Consider the following 22,548-nt stretch of genomic DNA (forward strand, 5'->3'; position numbering starts at 1 on the left):
CAACACAACAACCCAGACTTGACTATTGACACAGCGAACAACCAACATGAATTGAAATTGTATCTCACGTGTGCTGGGTGAAGCACAGAGCAGGTCTGGGCTGAGCAGAACCCCATCTGGCGTTTGAAAATACATCATCGTCACAGAATGGACTGGGTTGGAAAAGCCCTCAGAGATCATCCAGTCCAACCCTTGGTCCAACTCCAGTCCATTGACCAGATCATGGCACTAAGTGCCATGTCCAATCTCAGCTTAAAAACCTCCAGGGCCGGTGAGTCCAGCACCTCCCTGGGCAGCCATTCCAATGCGTGACCACTCTCTCTGCAAAGAATTGCTTTCTAATATCCAGCCTAAATTTCCCCTGGCAGAGTTGAAGCCCATGGCCCCTTGTCCTATTGCTGACTGCCTGGGAGAAGAGACCAATCCCCACCTGGCTAGAACTGCCCTTCAGGTAGTTCTAGAGAGTGCTGAGCTCACCTCTAAGCCTCCTCTTCTCCAGACTAAACAAGCCCAGCACCCTCAGCCTCTCCCCATAGGGCTTGTGCTCAAGTCCCTTCACCAGTCTTGTTGCTCGTCGTTAGGCTCAGCACAGTAGAACTAGGCACTGGTTTAAATCCCTCCGCTCTTTGTCATAGCTTAAAAAAATCTCAAAACTAATAATAAATAGCAACTTTCGAAAGTAACTGTTAGAAGTTATTCCAACCAAATAATAAACTACCAAATAATAAAAATAAATTTAAAAAATAATAAAAGATTGTAGAACTAGTCTTGCGAGCTGTATTTTTAAGGCAGGATCCAGTGGATCCAGCTGATGGCTCACAAGCCTCAGAGCACATTAACTGAAGATTCTCTTCTCCTGGAGGTTTTTTACACTGACAGTCTTTTCCCCGTCTCAGCAGCTGGACAGATATTCCTAATTCTGCCCATAAGATGATTTCACTTTGTTCTTTTCCCAGCAGACATCAGAAAAACAGGTTCCCAGCCTACATAGTAGAACCCTGAGCAGCACGTAGGACTATATCCCCATCAAAATTTTCCTTTCTAGATTGAAAACCATGATTCCTTTAGGTTTTCCGTATGGAATTGTACTGGTTTTGGTTGGGATAAAGTTAATTTTCCTTCACAGTAGCTCGCGTGGGGCTGAGTTTCGGAATTGTGACCAAAATGGTGTTGATAACCAAGGGATGTTTCAGCTGTTGCTGAACAGCGTAACACACTTTTTCTCATTTTTACCCCCGATTCTCTTCCCCATCTCACCGGGGGGCAGTGAGTGAGTACCAGGCAGTGTGTGGGGCTTCACTGGACTAACCAAAACCAGGACCAAATTACTGAAACCCACAGAATGTTAAGGCGGGACACCCAGAACTGCAGCTGAGACATCACCCACACCTGACAGAACACATGAAATAACCTTTTTCCCCAGTTTTCTCACAGACTCACCTTTTTGCCACACTGGCACCTCTTTTAATTTGTAGCTTGCTCTATCGCTTCTGCTATTGATCAAAAGTTAATCTGTGCTTTGCATTTGGGCATCCTCCTTCCTAAGCACACCCTTTTTACCGGCCTTCAATAAGTTTCAATGTCTGGAATTTCTCCATTTTCAATTCGGAGCCCTGAGCCCTCCCAGCTTGCTGTCCTCCCCACGTTTTATAGGCCCAAGTGCCAATGAAGAAGTTTAAAGTTAAAATAAAGACCGGGGGAGACACCAGAACAGAATCTTTTGGGACCAGACCTAAAATGCCCTTTCAGTGAACGCTGCAGAAGCAGAAATGAGGATTTGATTCAGCTCCCATTGGTACAAGATGATCCCTTAAATCCAGATACTTCCAGTTATAGAAGCAATACTATTTTTCTCCTCCAAAACAACAAATACTTTTGTTGTTTGAAACCAAGTGAATGACTGAAGCTCTTTCCTGGGGAAGGGTGAATGTCAACTGAGACTGAACGAGAATGTTGGAGTCACGTATTTCAGAGCTAAAAGGTGGTTTTTAGGACATCAAAAAGGTCAAGTTTTAATCAGCAGTGAAATTACACTGTTGAGTACACACAGTTCCAAAGGTTCTCTGCCCTCCTCAAACACCCGTCAGATCTAAACCGATGAATTACAGTGACTCAGTTGATCGTGACTCCTCAACTTAAAATAAGGACACAGACCTGATTCTCAACTGCTCTTCCTCTACACCAGGGGTGTCAAACTCATTTTCACCAGAGCCACATCAGCCTCGTGGTTGCCACATGTGGTGGCCACATGTAATTTTAGCACTGTATATGTGTAACTATTCCTACATTTATTTACATATGACCACACATGCAGCCACCAGCATCTTCTCCTCAGCACAGCAACTGCAGCCCCTCAAGTCACCTCCGGAGCCGCGGTGCTCTGCCACCCAGGGAGACATCAGTGCCCAAAGGCTGCGAGAAATCTGAGCAACGCCGAGGGCAGCACCAATAAGTAGAATCACAGAATCATAGAGTGGTTTGGGTTGAAGGGACCTTCAAAGCTCATCTGGTCCAACCCCTGCCATGAGCAGGGACATCTTCACCAGATCAGGGTGCTAAAGTGCTGTGTGCTTGGAGTGCTGGGTCCAGTTCTGGGCTCCCCAGTTTAAGAAGGACAAAGAAGTGAGAGCTACAGGGATGCTGAGCGGTCTGGAGCATCTTTCTGATGAGGAGAGACTAAGAGAGCTGGGGCTGTTCAGCCTGGAGAAGAGAAGCTGAGAGGGGATCTTACCAATACTGATCAATATCTCCAGGGTAGGTGTCAAGAGGATGGACCAGACTCTGTTCAGTGGTGCCCAATGACAGGGTGAGGGGCAATGGGCACAGACTGAAACACAGGAGGTTCCATCTGAATATGAGGAGAAACTCCTTTCCTTTGAGGTGCCAGAGCCCGGACCAGGCTGCCCAGAGAGGCTGTGGAGTCTCCTTCTCTGGAGACATTCAAACCCACCTGGACACCTTCCTGTGTGATCTGCTCTGGTGACCCTGCGTTAGCAGGTGGGTTGGACTGGATGATCTCCAGAGGTCCCTTCCAACCCAAACCATCCTGTGATTCTATGAACAACAGCTGTAGACTCCAGGACCCTCAAAAACCCCAAGACTGCAGGGGTACATCTTATGCACAGGAGTCTGACATCCAGCAAGACACACTCCTCTCTCAGAAAAGTGCTGCGACAAAATGACATGAACTTGTATCGTGAACGTTACCTGTCCAAGCTGTGTGTGAGAGGTAAACCTGAGTTATCAGCCTGTGCCTTCCAGGACCAGGATTTCGAAAGTCAGCTGGTTTCGGATGGATGATTTGTGCTTGTCCATCGGGATACAATACCTATAGGGGGGAAAAAAAGGAAATGAATGACAACTGGATTGTGGATTTGCAACAGGGCTAGAGGTGATGGTTTGAAACTAAAGGAGGGGAGATTCAGGCAAGACATGAGGAAGAAATTGTTGCCCCCGAGGGTGGTGAGAGCCTGTCCCAGGTTGGCCAGAGAGGTGGTGGATGAACCATCCCTGGAGACATCCCAGGCCAGGCTGGACGGGGCTCTGAGCAACCTGAGTTGGTGAAGATGTCCCTGCTCATGGCAGGGGTGGCACCGGATGAGCTTTGAAGGTCCCTTCCAACACAAACTGTCCTATGATTTGCACACTGTGTGCTATTTTGGTGGTTTCAGTTTGAGTTCAGAAGGCAGGAGGGTTTGCTTTATCTTGGAGCCAGGAGTCCAGTTGCCCCTGATTTAACAGCCACACGCTGGCCACTCGGACCCACACCAGAGAGGAAAAATTTACCTTGACATCACCTTCCTCCTCTGCACTGTAAACAGAGGTTTTCAGTTCTTTGTTATGCAGCGAATTTGCATATTTGACTTGGCATTATAGCACATCCGCCTCCTCAGCTGCATTTGAAACTAATGATTCAGCAGCAAGAAGACAGTTAAGTCAGAAATACAAAGAGCCAAGAGCCTGTGCATTTCTGTCCTGTTCAGAACAGCTCCTTTTGCTCCTCCTTCTCCCAACTACACAAGCTACAAGTTCACCAGCGTTTATTTGTGCTCACGTCAGTAACATGCCCAGTGCACGTGAAAGCACCGTGTGGAGCACAGAACGGCATCAAAGTGCTCAAAGCCTCAGGAATTGCACAAGTCATCTCAGCGCACTATCCACAAGCTGGTTTCAGAACGTGTGATTAAAATACAGAAATCCAGCCTTGTTGTGTCCAATTATTCGCAATTTAGAAGTGTTGACATCCTTAAGCAAACACAATCTCGTTTGCATTTATGTCAAGCAACAGCTTACCTGGACTTTAACAGTTCCTTGGGGATCCTGCACGTGTTCCAGAGTCGCATCAACATCCAGTGCCACCACCAACCCCGATGTAAACCTCAGAGGATTATCCGATTCACCGGTAGGCTCGATGATATTTGCAGTAGCTCTGTGGAGCTATTGAGGGCAAAGCAGTTGGCAAAAATAAGGCATGGGGAGGAGGAGGAAAGAAAAAAGTATCATAACTGTTCTTAATGGAGAAATTGTGCATGAACTTCGGGTTTGTTTAGATACTGCCAGGAGTTATTAAGCGTTGTGTTTTTAGCAGTACTCCTGGGGATGCTACGTAAGGAGAAAAAAGCCTTTGAAGAAATAACACTTGTGACTGAGCACAAACCTGAATTCTAAAAGCTTCATGGTATATTAGGAGCTTTCCAGATGCTAAGGATATTGCATTTGAATCCTTTGTGTTACACTGACCTGCTCTGGAAGAGGAAGGTGAAGGAAGGTACTTTGTCGCAGGGTTGTCTGAAGAATCTTGACCACTTCCGAAGGCTTGGATGTCACAAGTCTGGGCATTAAGTCCAGCAATTTATCTACAAAACTGCCTTGCATGTGTGGGAGCTCAGAGATGAAACATCTGTGTTAAGAAGAAATCGAAAATCAAATACTTTTTTCATCAGTATTGTTATTTTCAGCCAAGCTACTTCATGGTTATATTTACTTATAAGGTCAGAATTAGATATGTGGATTCCCCTTCTGATGCAACAGAGAAACACGGTTGGATGAAAGCACCATTCCTGGTATAGTTGCCTCAAAAACGTTTGAAATTGGTGCTTCTCAGGGATGACATGCATACGCCTTATTCTTTATGCTGTGCGCTTTCATCTGGCTAATTAAATAGCTGACTCATTACCGGCTCTAACGTACCCACACACCCAATACGTGAGTTGGCTGATCCGCTGCAGCAAAGTTTCCAGAATGGTTTTCATCTACCAATATTTATGAGACTATTGATTATTACATCTGAGGAGGGAAATTTTAATAGTAAACTACAATCGGTAAGAAAAAAAGTGCTAGTTCTAGAGGTCAAGAACAGCGAATAGAATCTACTCTATAGTTTGGGACAACAGCCTCTCACAACAGAGTATTTAATACTTATTCTTTATCTAGAAGTAAAATCGTCTATCACCCTACATCCCTGTATGCAGAAGATGCTTGATGGTTTATCTCTTGTTATCAGCAGTTTTTTAAGCCTAGTAAATACTCATGCAATCTGGGGAAAAGAATGCACTGTTTCTTGAACAATGGGTTCTCCTCGCCCTCGTCAAGTACGGTGTTATGTTGTATCTTCACCTACAGTTGAGTATATAAAGAACAGGAACACCAGATGTGCCCAAAACAGCTTCAGGTCCTAAAGCCCTAGAAGTGAGAGGGGTTTTAGGATCCTGGGTGTTCTTACAGGAGCGTAATCCATAACCAGAAGCCTCCACCACTCTTCTGCATACACAGTAATAGGGTGATGCAGGAACACACATCCCCATGTTCCTGTGACTGACACTATGTACAGAACACATTCCAACTGCTCCATCATAGGACAAGGGGGCATGGGCTTAAACTCTACCAGGGGAAATTTAGGCTGGATATTAGAAAGAAATTCTTTACAGAGAGAGTGGTCAGACATTGGAATGGCTGCCCAGGGAGGTGCTGGACTCACCGGCCCTGGAGGTTTTTAAACTGAGATTGGACGTGGCACTTAGTGCCATGATCTAGTAAACGGACTAGAGTTGGACCAAGGGTTGGACTCGATGATCTCTGAGGTCTTTTCCAACCCAGTCGATTCTGTGATTCTGTGATCATGGGATGCCGCTAAAATCCAGCACACCGAGGCTGCACCACCTGGACACAGAGATTTTACATGTCCGAGCATTTACAGGTGACCTTACAGCAACTGACAGGATCTACCATCCCCCACAGAACCAGAGAATCGTTTGGGTTGGAAAAGACCTTTAAGGTCATCAAGTCCAAGCGTTAACCCAACGCTGCCAAGGCCACCACTACCCCATGTCCCTAAGAACCTCGTCTGTGTGTCTGTTCAACCCCTCCGGGGATGGTGACTCCAGCACTGCCCTGGGCAGCCTGTTCCAATGCCCCACAGCCCTTTGGGGAAGAAACTGTTCCCCAGATCCAACCTCAACCTCCCCTGGCGCAACTTGAGGCCGTTTCCTCTGCTCCTGGCGCTTGTTCCTGGGGAGCAGAGCCTGACCCCCCTGGCTCCAAGCTCCTTTCAGGCAGTTCAGAGATCAGAAGGTCTCCCCTCAGCTCCTGTTCTCCAGCTGAACCCCCCAGGTCCCTCAGCTGCTCCCATCACACTTGTGCTCCAGCCCCTCACCAGCTCCGTTCCCTTCTCTCAACTCGCTCCCCTTTTGTGGAATTCACGTAGGAGTTACATTCCTAGGAAACAGTGATGAGTTTTGCACATCCCAAGACTCAGCGCAAGGATAAAAAGCAACTGAACAGCTCTAGTCAGTATCTACCAAACGAGCCGAGCACTCGGGAGTGGGTAGATTTGGTTCACTTTCCTCATCATGTAACCAGCCACAACTGCCAAGCATATGGCCACAAATAAATGAGGATTTAATGGGAACTAAAGCTGGAATTCTGCTCAGCCAACTCTGGATACCCATGTCTGTGGGCAAGCTATCCAGTTCCCTTCTGAACAGATGGAAAAACAACTGCACACCCCTAATCTGACCTATTTTAGCCATCTGGATTAGGATAAAATCAAAGAGGAGAGCTGGGGGAGCCCTTCACAAGCAGCAGATTTACAAAGCACAACTCAACACCTGGTCCAGGCGACTCCCATCCCGAGCATGTAGATGGTTTGCTCACTCATTTACAACTTAAAAATTTGTGATAAAGGGAAATTCCTTTTTTCTTTGTCATACTCCCAGCAAAGCTCCTCCATTAATCCCACATTTCAAAGGGAGTTTATGTCTTGCTTTATCATTATCTCATAGTCCCCGATGTAAAACAGCAACAGGGGAAGATGCGAAGGCATGAAGAATAAATGGAATATTCCCTGATGACAACAGCGAGATTTTCTAACGAAGAAGCAACAGAATTTCTCACCTCTGAAAGGAATCCACTTCTTGCAGGAATTTTTCACACATCCCAAAAAGGGGTTCCACTCTGTAACAAAGATAACGTTCCTTGCTTAATTCTAAATAAAGAAAACTGGCTGTACAGCTACATTTAGGTGTTTTGGAACCCAGATCAAACTCTTAAAAATACAAGATCTTACAGTTTTGAGGCTAGAAAGGTGTTCCCCATGAGAAAAAATCAAAATGAATTGGTATTCCCTTCCCACTTCCATATCCCACTCCCACGAAAAATCATTTGCGTAAGGCACTAATTAAGTTCCCAAAGCCACTGTTAGAAAATATGAAGTTTCCACTTATAAAATAAGAGGTGAAAATATATTATGGGCATCTATGGCAACGCAGTAAATCGACGGCAACAAACTTGAAACAAAATGAATTAGGATACTAATCACTTTGCTCTAATTCTACAACCACCCAAACTCGTATGTAACTTTATTGACCTCATCAGCCAAAATGAACCACATGGAGCCTCTTGTGTTACCTGAGCCACGATTTGCACCAACATCAGCTGCTGATCAGTCACAATGACAATTATTTTCTGATGCCAAGACCTCAGCAACTAATCCTCAATGAAGCAAACACGTTCAGTGCATTCTTTGATACTTTTCCCCATTTAAGTAGGTCCCAAATACCAACTCTACAGCATTTCCGCCTATTTATATCCTCATAGTGAGAGAACTCAACCACCAAAACGCATCTTCCCAATAATTTTGTCATTTAATTTAGTATTGTGCCACTATACAGCTACACCGAAGACTCTTCATTCGGAATTATTTTAGCAGTGGTTATTGGCACGCTGTGATTTATGTGTCCAATTTATCCTTGCTCTTCTTTTTAAGCAAAGCTTAAGGAAACTAAGCTTAAAGTTAAGCCTAAGAAGCGCTTTTAGCAGGTCGTCCTTACCCTCTAGTGGTACGTGCGGTCACGATGAGCTGTAACGCCTTCGCCTGCAGCCTCATGTGATGGATAATGACCACTTGTCTGCTTTCCACTCCGCTGTACATAAACTCCATCTTGTAAGTTTCTTCCAAGATCTGTCAGTCAGACACCACAAGGGTTAAAACACATCAGGTTCTGTTAAACTCTTACACACGCACAATCACAAGATTCTGGTATTTTTCCTCAGATCGAGGAACATGTTAATCCACGAGTCTCATTCTTTTGGTGAAATTCTTCACGGTGTAAAGCGGCACCTAATACTGAAAAGTTTTCTTGGCTATATGAAAGAAATAATTCATGAAATCAAGCACTCTCTCTGTGCACGGTCAATGCTTTCACATTGCATTTTAAATTTCCAAGGGTAGAGCACTCAGAACCTCCCGCTGGCTGCTCTGGAACACAAAACATGAGCAACCTCAGTGGTCCTGCTCGGGTTTACGTGTTTGGAGCCAGATTTGCCAAGTTCTGTTGAAAACAACTTGACATTCGACAACGCTTCACGTGCTGCAGATGGGAACCATCCCAAGGGGACTGTAGTTCTGCGTTATTTTAGATACACGGTTAAAAGCTCAGACGGGACATTGGACTGTTTTACTCATCGTACTTTATCTGCCATGGGCTTAAGTAGACGAGGGAATAGCTCGAATTAATACAGCTGAGTTCAGTGTGACTGTATAGAAGCCGAGAACGTGCAAGTTATTTAATAGGAGATATTCCCTCACCTTGCATTGATGAGAAGTGATCTACATGCACAGTCACAACAGATAAAACTTCCCAGGGGGTTCACATGCTACTGAAAAGGGCACCCAAGACACACAGTTCAATTAGAGACGATTTTAAAAGCTCATCGGCTTTTGTTTCTAACTCATCCCTGGGGACAGCTGTCAACAGCACTGGAAGGTTTTGATGTGCAGCAGAACCTGCCTCTTATTACATCTTAATTAACCGAAGACTCAAAATGTCAGCAGAGTTTCCCAGCAGATCCATGAATTCGCTTTTACTCTACATGTTTCTGCATTATTTAATAGTTTGCTTTCTCCTTTACCTTTTCTTAGGGCTTGGCTTCAGTTTTTTAGCTTCAGTTTTTCCAGGATCAGATCATTTATACATCGCAGGATCAGAATAACTCAGGTTGGGTGGGACCTCTGGAGGTCATCTAGCCTGATCCCCTGCTCAGAGCAGGTCTGATTAGACCCAGTTACTTGCAACCACATAAAATTGTGGACACTTCCAGGGACAAAGATTCCCCCAGCTTCTCTGGGAAACCTGTTACAGTATTTAACCACTCTTATGGTAAATTACCCCACTTATATCTAATCAAAATTTCTCATATTCCAACCTGGGTCTCTTGTCCAGGGCAGTCTGGACGTGTCTTATCTACATCCTATGGATGAAGCAGTGGTGGACAGCAGTAAATCCACCCTGAAGCCTTCTCTTCTCCAGGCTGGACAAGCCCAATTCCCTCAGCCTCTCCTCGCAGGGAATGTGTTCCAGCCCTGACCACCTTGGCCCTCTGCTGAACCTGCTCTGGTTTGTCAGCATCTTGGAATCATAGAATCATCTCGGTCAGAAAAGACCCTCAGGATCATCGAGTCCAACCATAACCCAACTCCAGCACTAACCCATGTCCCTAAGAACCTCATCTGAACGCCTTTTAAACCCCTCCAGGGATGGTGACTCCACCACTGCCATGGGCAGCCTGTTCCAATGCCCGACAGCCCTTTCCATGAATAATTTTTTCCTAATATCCAATCTAAACCTCCCCTGGCACAACTTGAGGCTGTTTCCTCTTGTCCTGTCACTTGTTACTTGGGAGACCAACATCCCCCACCCTCTTCTACCAGGGAGCCCAAAACACAACTCAGCCCTCCAGATGTGATCTCTCAGGAACCGAACAGAGGGGAGGGACCATTTCCCCACACCTGATGGCTACGCTCTTGCTAAGCCAGCCCAGGATGCAGCTGACCTTTGTTACTGCCCCATGTTCAATGTGTTGTCCACTGGGATCCCCATGCTGAACATCACGAGGTTCCTGTCATCCCAGTTCCCCAGATGTGCCCTCCAGTGTATCAACTGGTTCCTCAATTTGGAGAAGCCTTATCAGCCACTTATTCAGCCAGAATGCTGCCAGTTTGGTGAAAAAGAAACCACAGGAGACTGCAAACGCTTTGCTAAAGTCAAGAGATGTGACATCCACTGCCCTCCCACTGCTCACAGCACCAGGAAGCAATGGTGCTGGTCATGCCAGGCTGTCCAGGGCAGTGGTGGAGTCACCATCCCTGGAGGGGTGTAAGAGACACGGAGATGAAGTTCTCAGGGACATGGGTTAGTGCCAGGGTTGGGTTAACAGTTGGACTTCATCTTAAGGGTCTCTGCCAACCAAAATTATTCTATGGTTAGGCATCATTTGCCCTTGGGAAAGGCATTTTGGCTGTTCCAAATCACCACGTTGACCTTCACTTCTTTAGAAACAGCTTTTAAGAGGATACGATCCACAGCCTTCCCTGGGAATGAGGCGAGGGCAAACAGCCCATGGTTTTCTGGATCTTCTTTCTTGCTCTTCTGCTTTGTACAGTTGTCATGAAGCTCCCCACTCACTACTCATCTTTTGAAGACGAGCAAAACCTCTCCTCCTTGTGGAACCAAAATTTACTTGGACAGACTACGGCAGTGGAGGATCAGAAGCGTATTTCTGTTGCGTGGCCAAGGAAGGGCTCATACCCAAGGACCTGCAGACCCCGCTGCTTCTGCCTCACCTGTTTTGCCGCAGCAGACGCCAACACGTTCTGTTTCAGGTACAGAGGAGCTGCCACGTTCCACAGCTTCTCCTGCAAGGCCTGCAAAAGAAAACCACGAGATGATGATAAATACCTAGTTCAGTCTAAAACTTGTAATGCTGGGCTAGATGGGTTTGGGAGCAGGGAAGATGCCCTGTCTCTCGGCTCTACACCAACAGGTTGGGTGAAAAAGTGTCTTTTGTGCTTTTAAATATAACACGGGGAACCACAGCTTTCAAAATATGTATTGTTCTATAAATACACAGAGATACCCATACAACTATAAAATAGAAGCTGAGAATATTAACTAAACTATGAAATAGAGATTGGCTGTGTCAAGCTATTAGTGTTTTTTAAGGAGAATTTTATGCAGAATGCAGTTACTTATTTAATAAAACAATAGCCCACCACGTTATCACCTCCCTGAGAGGAAGATCAGGGCAATCCCAGACTGCAAGCAAAAAGCAGAAACAATAGCAACTGTCCCCAGAAACACACCTACACAGTCATATTTCTGAACTTTCCTGTTGACAGACTCCACCCCACCCAAGATCCTGGAGTTACTAAGAATACTCAGTGTAAATCAGCCACTGATATTCGTATTAAAAACAAAAAACCCCAACGAACAACACCCACACCCTATTTGCTTTTTATCACAGAACAGAATCATAGAATCATTCGGTTGGAAGAGACCCTCAAGATCATCGAGTCCAACCATGTGCGTATGGTAAAAAATTAAGAAGGCTTAATTAGATGATGACTGGGGAAGGGACTTGAGCACAAGCCCTATGCGGAGAGGCTGAGGGAGCTGGGCTTGTTTAGTCTGGAGAAGAGGAGGCTTAGAGCTGAGCTCAGCACTCTCTAGAACTACCTGAAGGGCAGTTCTAGCCAGGTGGGGATTGGGCTCTTCTCCCAGGCAGTCAGCAATAGGACAAGGGGCCATGGGCTTCAACTCTGCCAGGGGAAATTGAGGCTGGAAATTAGAAAGCAATTCTTTGCAGAGAGAGTGGTCAGGCATTGGAATGGCTGTCCAGGGAGGTGCTGGACTCACCGGCCCTGGAGGTTTTTAAACTGAGACTGGACATGGCACTTAGTGCCATGATCTAGTCAATGGACTGGAGTTGGACCAAGGGTTGGACTCGATGATCTCTGAGGTCTTTTCCAACCCAGTCCATTCTGTGATTCTGTGATTTAGATCACTTATTGAAAGCTGCCTGTCCTTGGATACAGCTACACACAACGCCAGCTGTGTCCTCCACCTAAACTGGCCCCAGAATCCCAGTTTACCCCTAAAATCACTGGGTGTGTGGAGCCTTTAAAGGCCTAGAACATTTGTAGCCTCCAGAGGCTGGGAAATGAAGATATTTTTTACCCTAGCAGCTTCTGTTCTGTTGGGGAAAGAAGCAATTGGCAAGGAATCCACTGAAAAGGGCTGCTCTGACTTTTGGGTTCTCTCTGCCATATCACAATTTCTAACTATATATTACGAGTTCTTTTTCATTTCGGCCACATTGTGGATGGATTAACTGTTCTACACCTTGAGCCAAGAACGGCTGACGCAGCTTTTACCCCCCTTCTCCCCAACAAACCATCTGGTTCGCTCCACTCGAACCCTGGAGAAGGGCGACAAAGGCACCTCCAAATGTTGGTCCCGCGCCTGGACAGCACATTTTGCTTTGGCAAAAGGTTTGGCTTTAGCTGAACTGTAACAGCACTCGACCGAAATACCTTCTGAGGGTGATAAACGCGTCCCAAGGATTTGAGGGCTGGCACAAGCTACGCCAACTGGCAGCTACTCATTTAGCAAAGGAACTCAAATCCCTCTCGGTTTTACATAACAAAGCTTTTATTGAGGCCTTTCTGGAAACCTGTTTGTCGCTTGCTTTACTTCTTTAGTATAAGTTGCATTCAAACACCTAAAGAATGCCAGCAGACTGATTTCAATCCCAGTGCCAGCTTATAGCTGGAGAAGTGGAGCAAAGAATGAGTTGCTGTTTACAGCAAGAAGCTGATAGAGAAAAGGGTTTTGCTTTGCCGTGGTGTCAAAGGAACCACTTCATCTGCTAATACCGAACGGACAGATAATTTCGGCACTTTCAAAGAAAGCACAACTGACTATTTTTCTCAACCAAGTCTAAGGAATTCCAGCTTTTTAGCTGCTTACAAAACATTGTCTATAAAAACTCCGCTTACAGCAGTTCAGCAAAAAGCACTCAGAGAAAAGCTGCTCTTGTAACATAAAAGGCCACAGAGTAGTTGCCTCCGTTGTGATTTCTGCCAGAAAATAAACCCTCCGCTGGCAAAATGCACACGAACCAACATAAGCCCTGTGTACGACAGCAGAGATCTGCACTGGGCGTTCACTGGCAAAGTAACCGCATCGATTATTTGCCGAGAAGGGGAGGGGGAATATCAGAAATCCACGGAACCTGCGTTTTCATCATGAATGTGAAAAGATGGAAGTGCAGCGCTGTGATGGACCGGCGGAATTACACAGAATCCCAGAATGTCAGGGATTGGAAGGGACCTGGAAAGCTCATCCAGTGCAATCCCCCCATGGAGCAGGAACACCCAGATGAGGTTACACAGGAAGGTGTCCAGGCGGGTTGGAATGTCTGCACAGAAGGAGACTCCACAACCTCCCTGGGCAGCCTGGGCCAGGCTCTGCCACCCTCACTGGGAAGAAGCTCCTTCTCAAATTTAAGTGGAACCTCTTGTATTCCAGTTTGAACCCATTACCCCTTGTCCTATCATTGGTTGTCACCGAGAAGAGCCTGGATCCATCCTCCTGACACTCCCCCTTTACATATCGATAACCATGAATGAGTCCCCCCTCAATCTCCTCTTGTCCAGCTCCAGAGCCCCAGCTCCCTCAGCCTTTCCTCACACGGGAGATGCTCCACTCCCTTCAGCATCTTTGTTGCCCTGCGCTGGACTCTCTCCAGCAGTTCCCTGTCCTGCTGGAACTGAGGGGCCACAACTGGACACAATATTCCAGGTGTGGTCTCAAGTCAAACCTTGATGAGGAGCAGCTGACACTGAAGGTAAGTTGCAGTGAAATCCGCCATCCCTGCCAGTTCCGATTGCAGCTCTCCGAGCCTCTGAAGATCACTGAAACACATGGAAAAAGAAGCAAAAAAAAAAAATAAACATAAGACAGCAAATTAATCTAAATGCACTCAGGAGGCGGCAAGAGCGACGACGATGCCAACAATTCCTGCAATTTTGTTAAATTTAGAAGCAGCGCCAGAAACAGCAGCAAACGTGCATTACAAACCACCTTGCACCTTGGGACTTGGCATCTCCTTTTTGCTGGAGGCCGACACCAGCACAGCGGCAGCAGAAAATCCATCAACCCGCATTGCTCTGCAGCGCTTTGGGGACCACACAGCCCAGCGGCTCCAGATTTAACTTAAAACACTCCAGATTTAACTTAAAACACTCCAGACATCTCCAGTAGCTAAAGAGCCATTCGCAGCATGCTGCTGGGAAATCTAAAACTGTTGGCGTTGGCGAGAAAAGGTTGTTTGGAACACGTCAGGCTCCCACGACTGAGCGTTATTTGAAATATTGCTGCCTTTTTATAATAAACCAAGCTGACATCTGATGTATTGATATTTGCCCCAACGAGCTGCGTGTTGCCTGGTGTTCCTTGTATATCATACAGCAATAGAAGTAGCTTGTGACTCCATGGAAATATAAATGACAGTGAATGGAACCCAAAAAAGCTTTAGTTATACATGTTTTAAAATCAAAAGTGTGCATTAAGAAACCAAAATTCATTTTTGTTGCAGAACTGCAAATAGGCTGGATGACACGGATTCGACACGTCCGTTCTTCTCTGCATTTTGCTTTGATATCAAGTGTACTAAAATTGCCACATTGCCTAGTGCATTATTAAAAAGAACATTTTATCTTCAGAGGACCCTTTCCCTCTTGATTATTTTAGATTTACCTTTGCATTCGTGACACAATTCTGCAGCTTTGGCTCTGCCAAACCAGCAGGTTGCTGAGCACTGATGAATTTAAAACAAAATCCAGAGGGGCTGTGCCTTCCTTCGATGCTGTGACAGCAGAACCAGCCTGAGCTTTACACAGCGACTCTATTTCACCTCCCAGAGAGAAGAGGAGACTCCTGGGTGCTTCATTTTAATGCACCACATCACACCAATGGGGACCAGGATGTCACGTCTCAGCTAACAACTGGGCAATTATTCCATTTCCCAATCTCCTACAGTTCCCAATTCCACTCATTCTATTTCCTTAAAAATCTTAAACACATTTCAACATCCCTGTGAGCCAAAAACCAAAAATTCCTGTTGTACGGATGGAGAAATCAAACCACAAAGAACGATGTGCTGTTTGAAAAGCCTGTCTTGCGGTTTCGGCAGGAGAGTGTCAGGCCTAAGCGTGGTTGGAAATGTAAATCCCAAGGAGATACCAGCTCCAGGAGGTTTGTGTTACTTCCCTCGGTGACAAAAATGACAGAGGGGGAGGGAACGATGTCCCTGTGAGCTTCCTCTCTCATCAACCAAACTGTTGGTGCAGGAACCTCTTGTCTTCTGCAAAACAACCTTTAACACTTTGGTTTTGTCTTAAAAACTACCTGAAAGGAAGTTGGAGCATGGAGGGTGTTGGTCTCTTCTCCCAAGTAGCAAGTGATAGGATGAGAGGAAATGGCCTCGAGTTGCGCCAGGAGAGGTTTAGGTTGGATATTAAGGAAAAATTCTTCATGGAAAGGGTTGTTGGGCATCAGAACAGGCTGCCCAGGGCAGTGGTGGAGTCACCACCCCTGGAGGGGTTTAAAAGGCGTTTAGACGATGTTCTTAGGGACACGGGTTAGTGCCAGAGTTAATTATGGTTGGACTCGATGATCCTGAGGGTCTCTTCCAACCAAAATGATTCTAAATCCACCCTTCTCTTAAGGGTGGAAAACATTAGTTGGTTTAATATGGTTCCTGAGGAAAAAAGCCAAGCCAATAATTCCCATCAGCTCCAAAGCACCGCTGTCCTTTAGTGCATGTAAGTCACACGTGCAGCCATCTCCAACACGATTCCTACACTCTAAATCAAAAACATCCCCAGCCTGTGAGGTTTCCAGACCTTGTGTCTGTAAGATTTTGGATGCTCTGCCAAGAGATCACCTGTTTCGAGCGTTCAGTGCATTAAATGCTTTGAGACGAAGGTTTAGGCTGCACAGAGTAGCTTCAAAACAGCAGAAGACAAACCACGTAGTTTCCCCGGTTGGGTTTTCAGCGGGGAACACCGTGTTGATTCGCCTGTGGAGGTGGGTGCGGCAGCGATTCCCAGCTACACACACAGAAAAGGCAGCTATTTGGGGGGAAGAAAAAGAATAAAGCCCTTTGGAACTCCATATTCCAAACAAAGCATTTCGGATTGTTTTGCCAACTCTTGCAATAAGGCTCTTTTCCTCTTTGCAAGCAAGGCGATCATATTGAAACCCTTTTCAAGTGTTTCGTTTGTGTCAGTTTAGAGAAGAAATGGAAGGTGCAGCATAAAAGCCACATTCACAGCCGTTTCTCTACAACAGCAGACAGCAACACGCAATAATATCGTCTCATCCAGGAAAATCTCATATTTTCAAAGCGATGAAGAATGCAAATGTCCTTTGTAAGGAGGACTGGTGATAAGAACCCAACCAAGCAGCTCCTCTCCCGCTGAATGAAAGGCCATAGCACCTGGGAATTAGAACAGCAATGAGAACAAACCTCTCTCTTCCTACCAAAATGAAACAAAAAACCCCTGTAAAAACAGTAAAAATAATAGGATAAAAATGAATGACTTATACAGGGACTGAGAACTAAAAATGACACACAAGGCTGTTATCCATAAAGACGGAAAATGTGTTTTACCATAAGCGAACAGTCTGAGGTCACCTTGACCTGCCCCTTACCTTGTTCAGTGGGGCAGAGCAGTTTTGTTTCAAACAGGCTGCAAACACTGTTTTATCACAATGCTCCCTATAAGAAGCCTCAGGCTAAGCGCCCAACAGCAAAGTGTGACGTGGATATTCAGAAGCAAAGCGCCTGCCTTAGAGAAACCGGGAATCCTAATAGATCTTCCACTAAGGGGTTGGCGGGCGGCCTTACCGGATGGTGAATTCCAGCAGCTCCTGCACGCCCTGCGGGTCGAGGTGCTGAAGGTTGTAAACCCTCTCCAGGCTCTGGTGTAAGAACTGCTGGGAAGGATCTTCGTGTGGTGTAATGCTGGGAGAGACCGGGGAGGACACCAGCTTCCTACCTGGCAACTGAGCAAGAAGAAATAAATGCGTACAGGAAAGTTTAACACAAGTAATGACATTGCAAAACGCTGCCCGCGTTTAACAGCTCAGATTCTTTCTTCAATTGAGAAATTGTATCGATGATTTCAAGCCTGAAGCTTTTATCTTTGTTTGTTAACGCTCTCCTTTTTATAATTCTCTTGCAGCTCGAGATCTTCAGGTTGAACTTCAACATCCCTTCGAGGAAAACATCTTCCACATCTACTAACTATGATGGGAAATCAAGGGAATTCCAAGACCACGCAAACAACGATCCTTTTTATGAGCTGTAATATGACTTAGGACCAACTTCAGTCACACCTGTACTTCCATGCAGGAAAAAACACAGTTCAAAGCAGCAGGAACACATCTCAACCACAAATAAAATGTTCAGTAGGACACAAGTCAAATGTTGGAAGATCTCACAGAATCCCAGAATGTCAGGGATTGGACCTGGAAAGCTCATCCAGTGCAATCTCCCCATGGAGCAGGAACACCCAGATGAGGTTACACAGGAAGGTGTCCAGGCGGGTTGGAATGTCTGCAGAGAAGGAGACTCCACAACCCCCCTGGGCAGCCTGGGCCAGGCTCTGCCACCCTCACTGGGAAGAAGTTTCTTCTCAAATTTAAGTGGAACTTCTTGTGTTCCAGTTTAAACCCATTGCTCCTTGTCCTAACATTGGTTGTCATGGAGAAGAGCCTGGCTCCATCCTCCTGACACTCACCCTTTATATCTTTGTAAACATTAATGAGGTCACTCCTCAGTCTCCTCTTGTCCAGCTCCAGAGCCCCAGCTCCCTCAGCCTTTCCTCACACGGGAGATGCTCCACTCCCTTCAGCATCTTTGTTGCCCTGCGCTGGACTCTCTCCAGCAGTTCCCTGTCCTGCTGGAACTGAGGGGCCACAACTGGACACAATATTCCAGATGTGGTCTCCCCAGGGCAGAGTAGAGGGGCAGGAGAACCTCTCTGACCTACTGACCACCCCCCTTCTAACCCACCCCAGGTACCATTGGCCTTCCTGGCCACAATGGCCCAGTGCTGGCTCATGCTCATCCTGCTGTCCCCAGGACCCCCAGGTCCCTTTCCCCTACACTGCTCTCTAATAGGTCATTCCCCAACTTACACTGGAACCTGGGGCTGTTCCTGCCCAGATTCAAGACTCTACACTTGCCCTTGTTATATTTCTTTCAATTTTTCCCCACCCAACTCTCCAGCCTGTCCAGGTCTCTGATGGCAGCACAGCCTCTGGCGTGTCACCCACTCCTCCCAGCTTGGTGTCACCAGCAAACTTGCTGACAGTCACTCTATTCCCTCATCCAAGTCATTGATGAATATATTGAATAACACCGTCCCCAGCACTGCCCCTGAGGCACTGCACTAGATCCAGGCCTCAACTGGACTCTGCCCCATTGACCACGACTCTCTGGCTTCTTCCCTTCAGCCAGTTCACAGTCACCTCACTACCCGCTCATCCAGACCGCACTACAAAGGCCGAGCTCCCCCTCCCCACGCAGTCAGGGCTACAGAGGGAATTCTGCCCTCCCCATATTCTTTCCCAACCAGCAAACCATGTGCTGTTCTCCCCAAAATATTACAAAATCCATATTGTAACAATTTAATATTTGGCTCTCTTATGCACCTTTCAATATTCATTCACTTGGAGCTCGGGAGGAAAAAAAATAAGTTAGGATTGAAGCGTTACACACCAACTAGACATGGAAGAGACCAGACTATTCATAATGGAGTAGTGAAATGCAAACCGAAGTGGTTCAACTTACTCTTAGTGGAGGGACCAGATGAGAGAGACTGTCCCGAAGATACGCGTAGTGTCTGAACGTGTGATCAGAGAACAGGGCGGGCATGGTCGGGCAACTCTTAGCAGCATTAAAAATCAGAACCAGCACAGCAATGTCTATTGAAATGGATTGTTAAAGAAAAATAAACATGAAGAAGAAAAGCTCCTCGGGGATGGGAGGTTAAAACAACAGCTCGGCAAGCCTTTCTTGGCCAGGGATTGTTTAGGAAGTTCTTCCCAGTTGGAGGACGCTGAGCAAAACCCAAAGAGGCAGCTGGCTGAGCAGATGAAAACAAACTACAAAGCGCAAATATTGCAGGATGGGCCATATTGGAGGAAGGATGTTGCTGCCAAGGCGGGACTGCTCAGAGGATCAGAGCCAGGGATTAGAAATGCAGAACGTGCTCGTTAGGTGCAGTTTCACTCTTCCTCAAAGCTTACACTCTGCTTACCGGTTTGGGACCCAAACACCATGTAAAATTAAACATCTACCTCTTCAAAATATCTCCTGCATCCTCAGGCTGCCAAGCAGAAAAGCTTCCACTTGACAAACCAATTTCTCCTCTTTGCCCAAAGTCCTTTCCAAATTTTCAGCTGAAGCTATTCAACTAACTTGATCCAAATTTGCCAAGTGCTTTGAATCGGACAAAAACATGTTTTTAATGAGCAGTTTACACTAGAAACATACTATCCAGGTCTACATTGTAGTTTCTGGCTGCCAGGCCTGTCTTTACATAATGTATTTTTGTAAAATTTGGTGGCAACTTACCTCCAGAATAATCTTTACAATAACATTATTTGTTTCAGCGCAGAGAGGTGCATTGAGCTAAATACCAGCTTTGTCTCCTGCAGTGTTCCTTCAATCCTCAGCTCATAGGATAAATTTACTCAGATTATGACTCAGCTACCTGCTTAGGGATTAATCTTTTTCTCCACCTGATTCTAGCCCTTTTCAATCCTCACAAGGTATTTATTTACCCTCCATAGAAGTTCTAGCAGATCACAGAATCGACTGGGTTGGAAAAGACCTCAGAGATCATCCAGTCCAACCCTTGGTCCAACTCCAGTCCGTTTACTAGATCATGGCACTAAGTGATCATTGACACAGCGAACAACCAACATGAATTGAAATTGTATCTCACGTGTGCTGGGTGAAGCACAGAGCAGGTCTGGGCTGAGCAGAACCCCATCTGGCGTTTGAAAATACATCATCGTCACAGAATGGACTGGGTTGGAAAAGACCTCAGAGATCATCAAGTCCAACCCTTGGTCCAACTCCAGTCCATTGACTAGATCACGGCACTAAGTGCCACGTCCAATCTCAGTTTAAAAACCTCCAGGGCCGGTGAGTCCAGCACCTCCCTGGGCAGCCATTCCAATGCCTGACCACTCTCTCTGCAAAGAATTGCTTTCCAATATCCAGCCTCAATTTCCCCTGGCAGAGTTGAAGCCCATGGCCCCTTGTCCTATTGCTGACTGCCTGGGAGAAGAGCCCAATCCCCACCTGGCTAGAACTGCCCTTCAGGTAGTTCTAGAGAGTGCTGAGCTCACCTCTAAGCCTCCTCTTCTCCAGACTAAACAAGCCCAGCTCCCTCAGCCTCTCCCCATAGGGCTTGTGTTCAAGTCCCTTCCCCAGTCTTGTTGCTCTTCTCTGGACCCGCTCCAGCACTTCAATCTCTTTCCTGACCTGAGGGGCCCAGAACTGAACACAATACTCCAGGTGTGGCCTCACCAATGCAGAGTACGGGGAAGGATCACTGCCCTTGTCCTGCTGACCACGCTATTTTGGATACAGAACAGGACACCATTGGCCTTCTTGGCCACCTGGGATGTCCTGTGAGAGAAATAAGCAGCAGCTTCGCAGAGGAAGGGAGTTCTTCCAGTCAAACATCTCTCAGCATCAGAAATAACATTACGTTCCGCAATGGCACAGAGGGAAGCAAGGAGAATGAACAATGGAAAAACGGTATTTCACATCTCCAAGGCATCTCCTATTGTTAAGGATAATGGTATAACAATAACGGTTTGTATTCTAAAGCACTAGAAGAGCTAACGTTCATAAAAGGATTTCTGATTTTGAATTGATGGTAATTTATAGTGTTACAGGGATTCAGCCACTGCTGCACGAAGAGACAATACTGTTCTACACACCACACAACAGTGAGGGGAGGAGGAGTTTTACCTAAAAAGAAAACAAACAACGAAGACCACGCTTCTTATATAAAAGCCAAAGCATCTTCAATATTAGTGCAAGCCAGACAAATGTTTTCACATCAAAAGACTCATCTACAAAGCCTAAACCTTGACACATCGTTCAGTAAACAGATTATTCATCACAGCATAAAAAAAGGCCAATTATACCACACTAGTATTTATGAAGATGGCTCCAGGTAACAGTTATTCCATCACTTGCTGAGTAATAAAACCAAGCGCCAAAGGGATTTGGAAATAGCTACGGGATTGTCTGCTACAGTTTAAAATGGTTTAACCAATGTGAGCATCGGGAAAATATGAATAAAACCTATTACAGTCCAAACAATCAGCTGTTTCCATTAAAAAGATACAGGCTGGGTCATCCATGTCTGGTTCAGGAGTGTCGAAGAACGGGTGCGTACTCAGCAGCTCTGGGACCAAGGGAAGCACCAAAGTGGGGTGTCTGCTGCCCAGGAACTTCAAGCATCTGAAAATACATGGAAATGTTTCTTAGCAAACACATAAAATACATTTTAGAGCGTTACTACTTTATGGTCAGCATCAAAATCCTACTGTCCAAGCCTGCTGTCTCTGTTCACAGCTGAGTATTTGCATTAATATTTGGCAGGATCCGAGAAAACTGAGAGGACAGCTTGAAAAAGCAACCAGTAATAAAAAAATGTCCAAGAAATACATAATGCCTGTAGATATACAACCCAAGTGAAGCTTTCATACTAAACGCTAACAAATGAGTGTATTTTTTTTTCTTCAGAAATAAAGGAGTGAGGAGGTAAAAACCCAACCAAACAACACAACTCAAACACCCAAACTCCAAACCTAATGTTAGAGTCCACTGCAAGACAAAGTGGACTGAAATAAGTGTTTCAAATAATACCAAGAATTCCATCTCAAACCACGTGTGCTGGACCATCCCTTCCTTTGTTGCTTCCATTAAACAAGCAAAAAAACCCCACCCCATACAAATATTCATTATTTTTGCTCCGAAAGAAAAAGTCCCACCAACAGCACAATGCCACGTAGCCGTGTATCCATGTGTCACAACTGACATCATCAACCCCTGACAAATACTACTATTTAATGCAGTATCCAGTAAGCACAAAACAGCAGCTGCATAGAA

The 22,548-nt window shown here is 45.9% G+C and overlaps 1 protein-coding gene across 4 annotated transcripts in view; it reads right to left on the minus strand.

The window, feature by feature from the left end:
• INTS4 (integrator complex subunit 4) overlaps nt 1–22,548 on the minus strand; it is a 47,025-nt gene that overhangs the window by 1,594 nt on the left and 22,883 nt on the right. For all 4 annotated transcript variants that reach the window (XM_005500578.3, XM_021285067.2, XM_065076506.1 and 1 more), the window contains 10 exons: nt 21,782–21,897; nt 19,201–19,334; nt 17,251–17,408; nt 14,158–14,251; nt 11,120–11,200; nt 8,328–8,458; nt 7,393–7,452; nt 4,741–4,900; nt 4,294–4,437; nt 3,208–3,328 (listed from right to left, as the gene is read on the minus strand). In XM_005500578.3, coding sequence (XP_005500635.1) covers nt 3,208–3,328; nt 4,294–4,437; nt 4,741–4,900; nt 7,393–7,452; nt 8,328–8,458; nt 11,120–11,200; nt 14,158–14,251; nt 17,251–17,408; nt 19,201–19,334; nt 21,782–21,897 — 1,199 coding nt within the window. The remainder of the gene's footprint in view (nt 1–3,207; nt 3,329–4,293; nt 4,438–4,740; nt 4,901–7,392; nt 7,453–8,327; nt 8,459–11,119; nt 11,201–14,157; nt 14,252–17,250; nt 17,409–19,200; nt 19,335–21,781; nt 21,898–22,548) is intronic.

Source organism: Columba livia, chromosome 1, assembly GCF_036013475.1.
Source record: "Columba livia isolate bColLiv1 breed racing homer chromosome 1, bColLiv1.pat.W.v2, whole genome shotgun sequence".
NCBI classification, from domain to species: Eukaryota; Metazoa; Chordata; class Aves; order Columbiformes; family Columbidae; genus Columba; species Columba livia.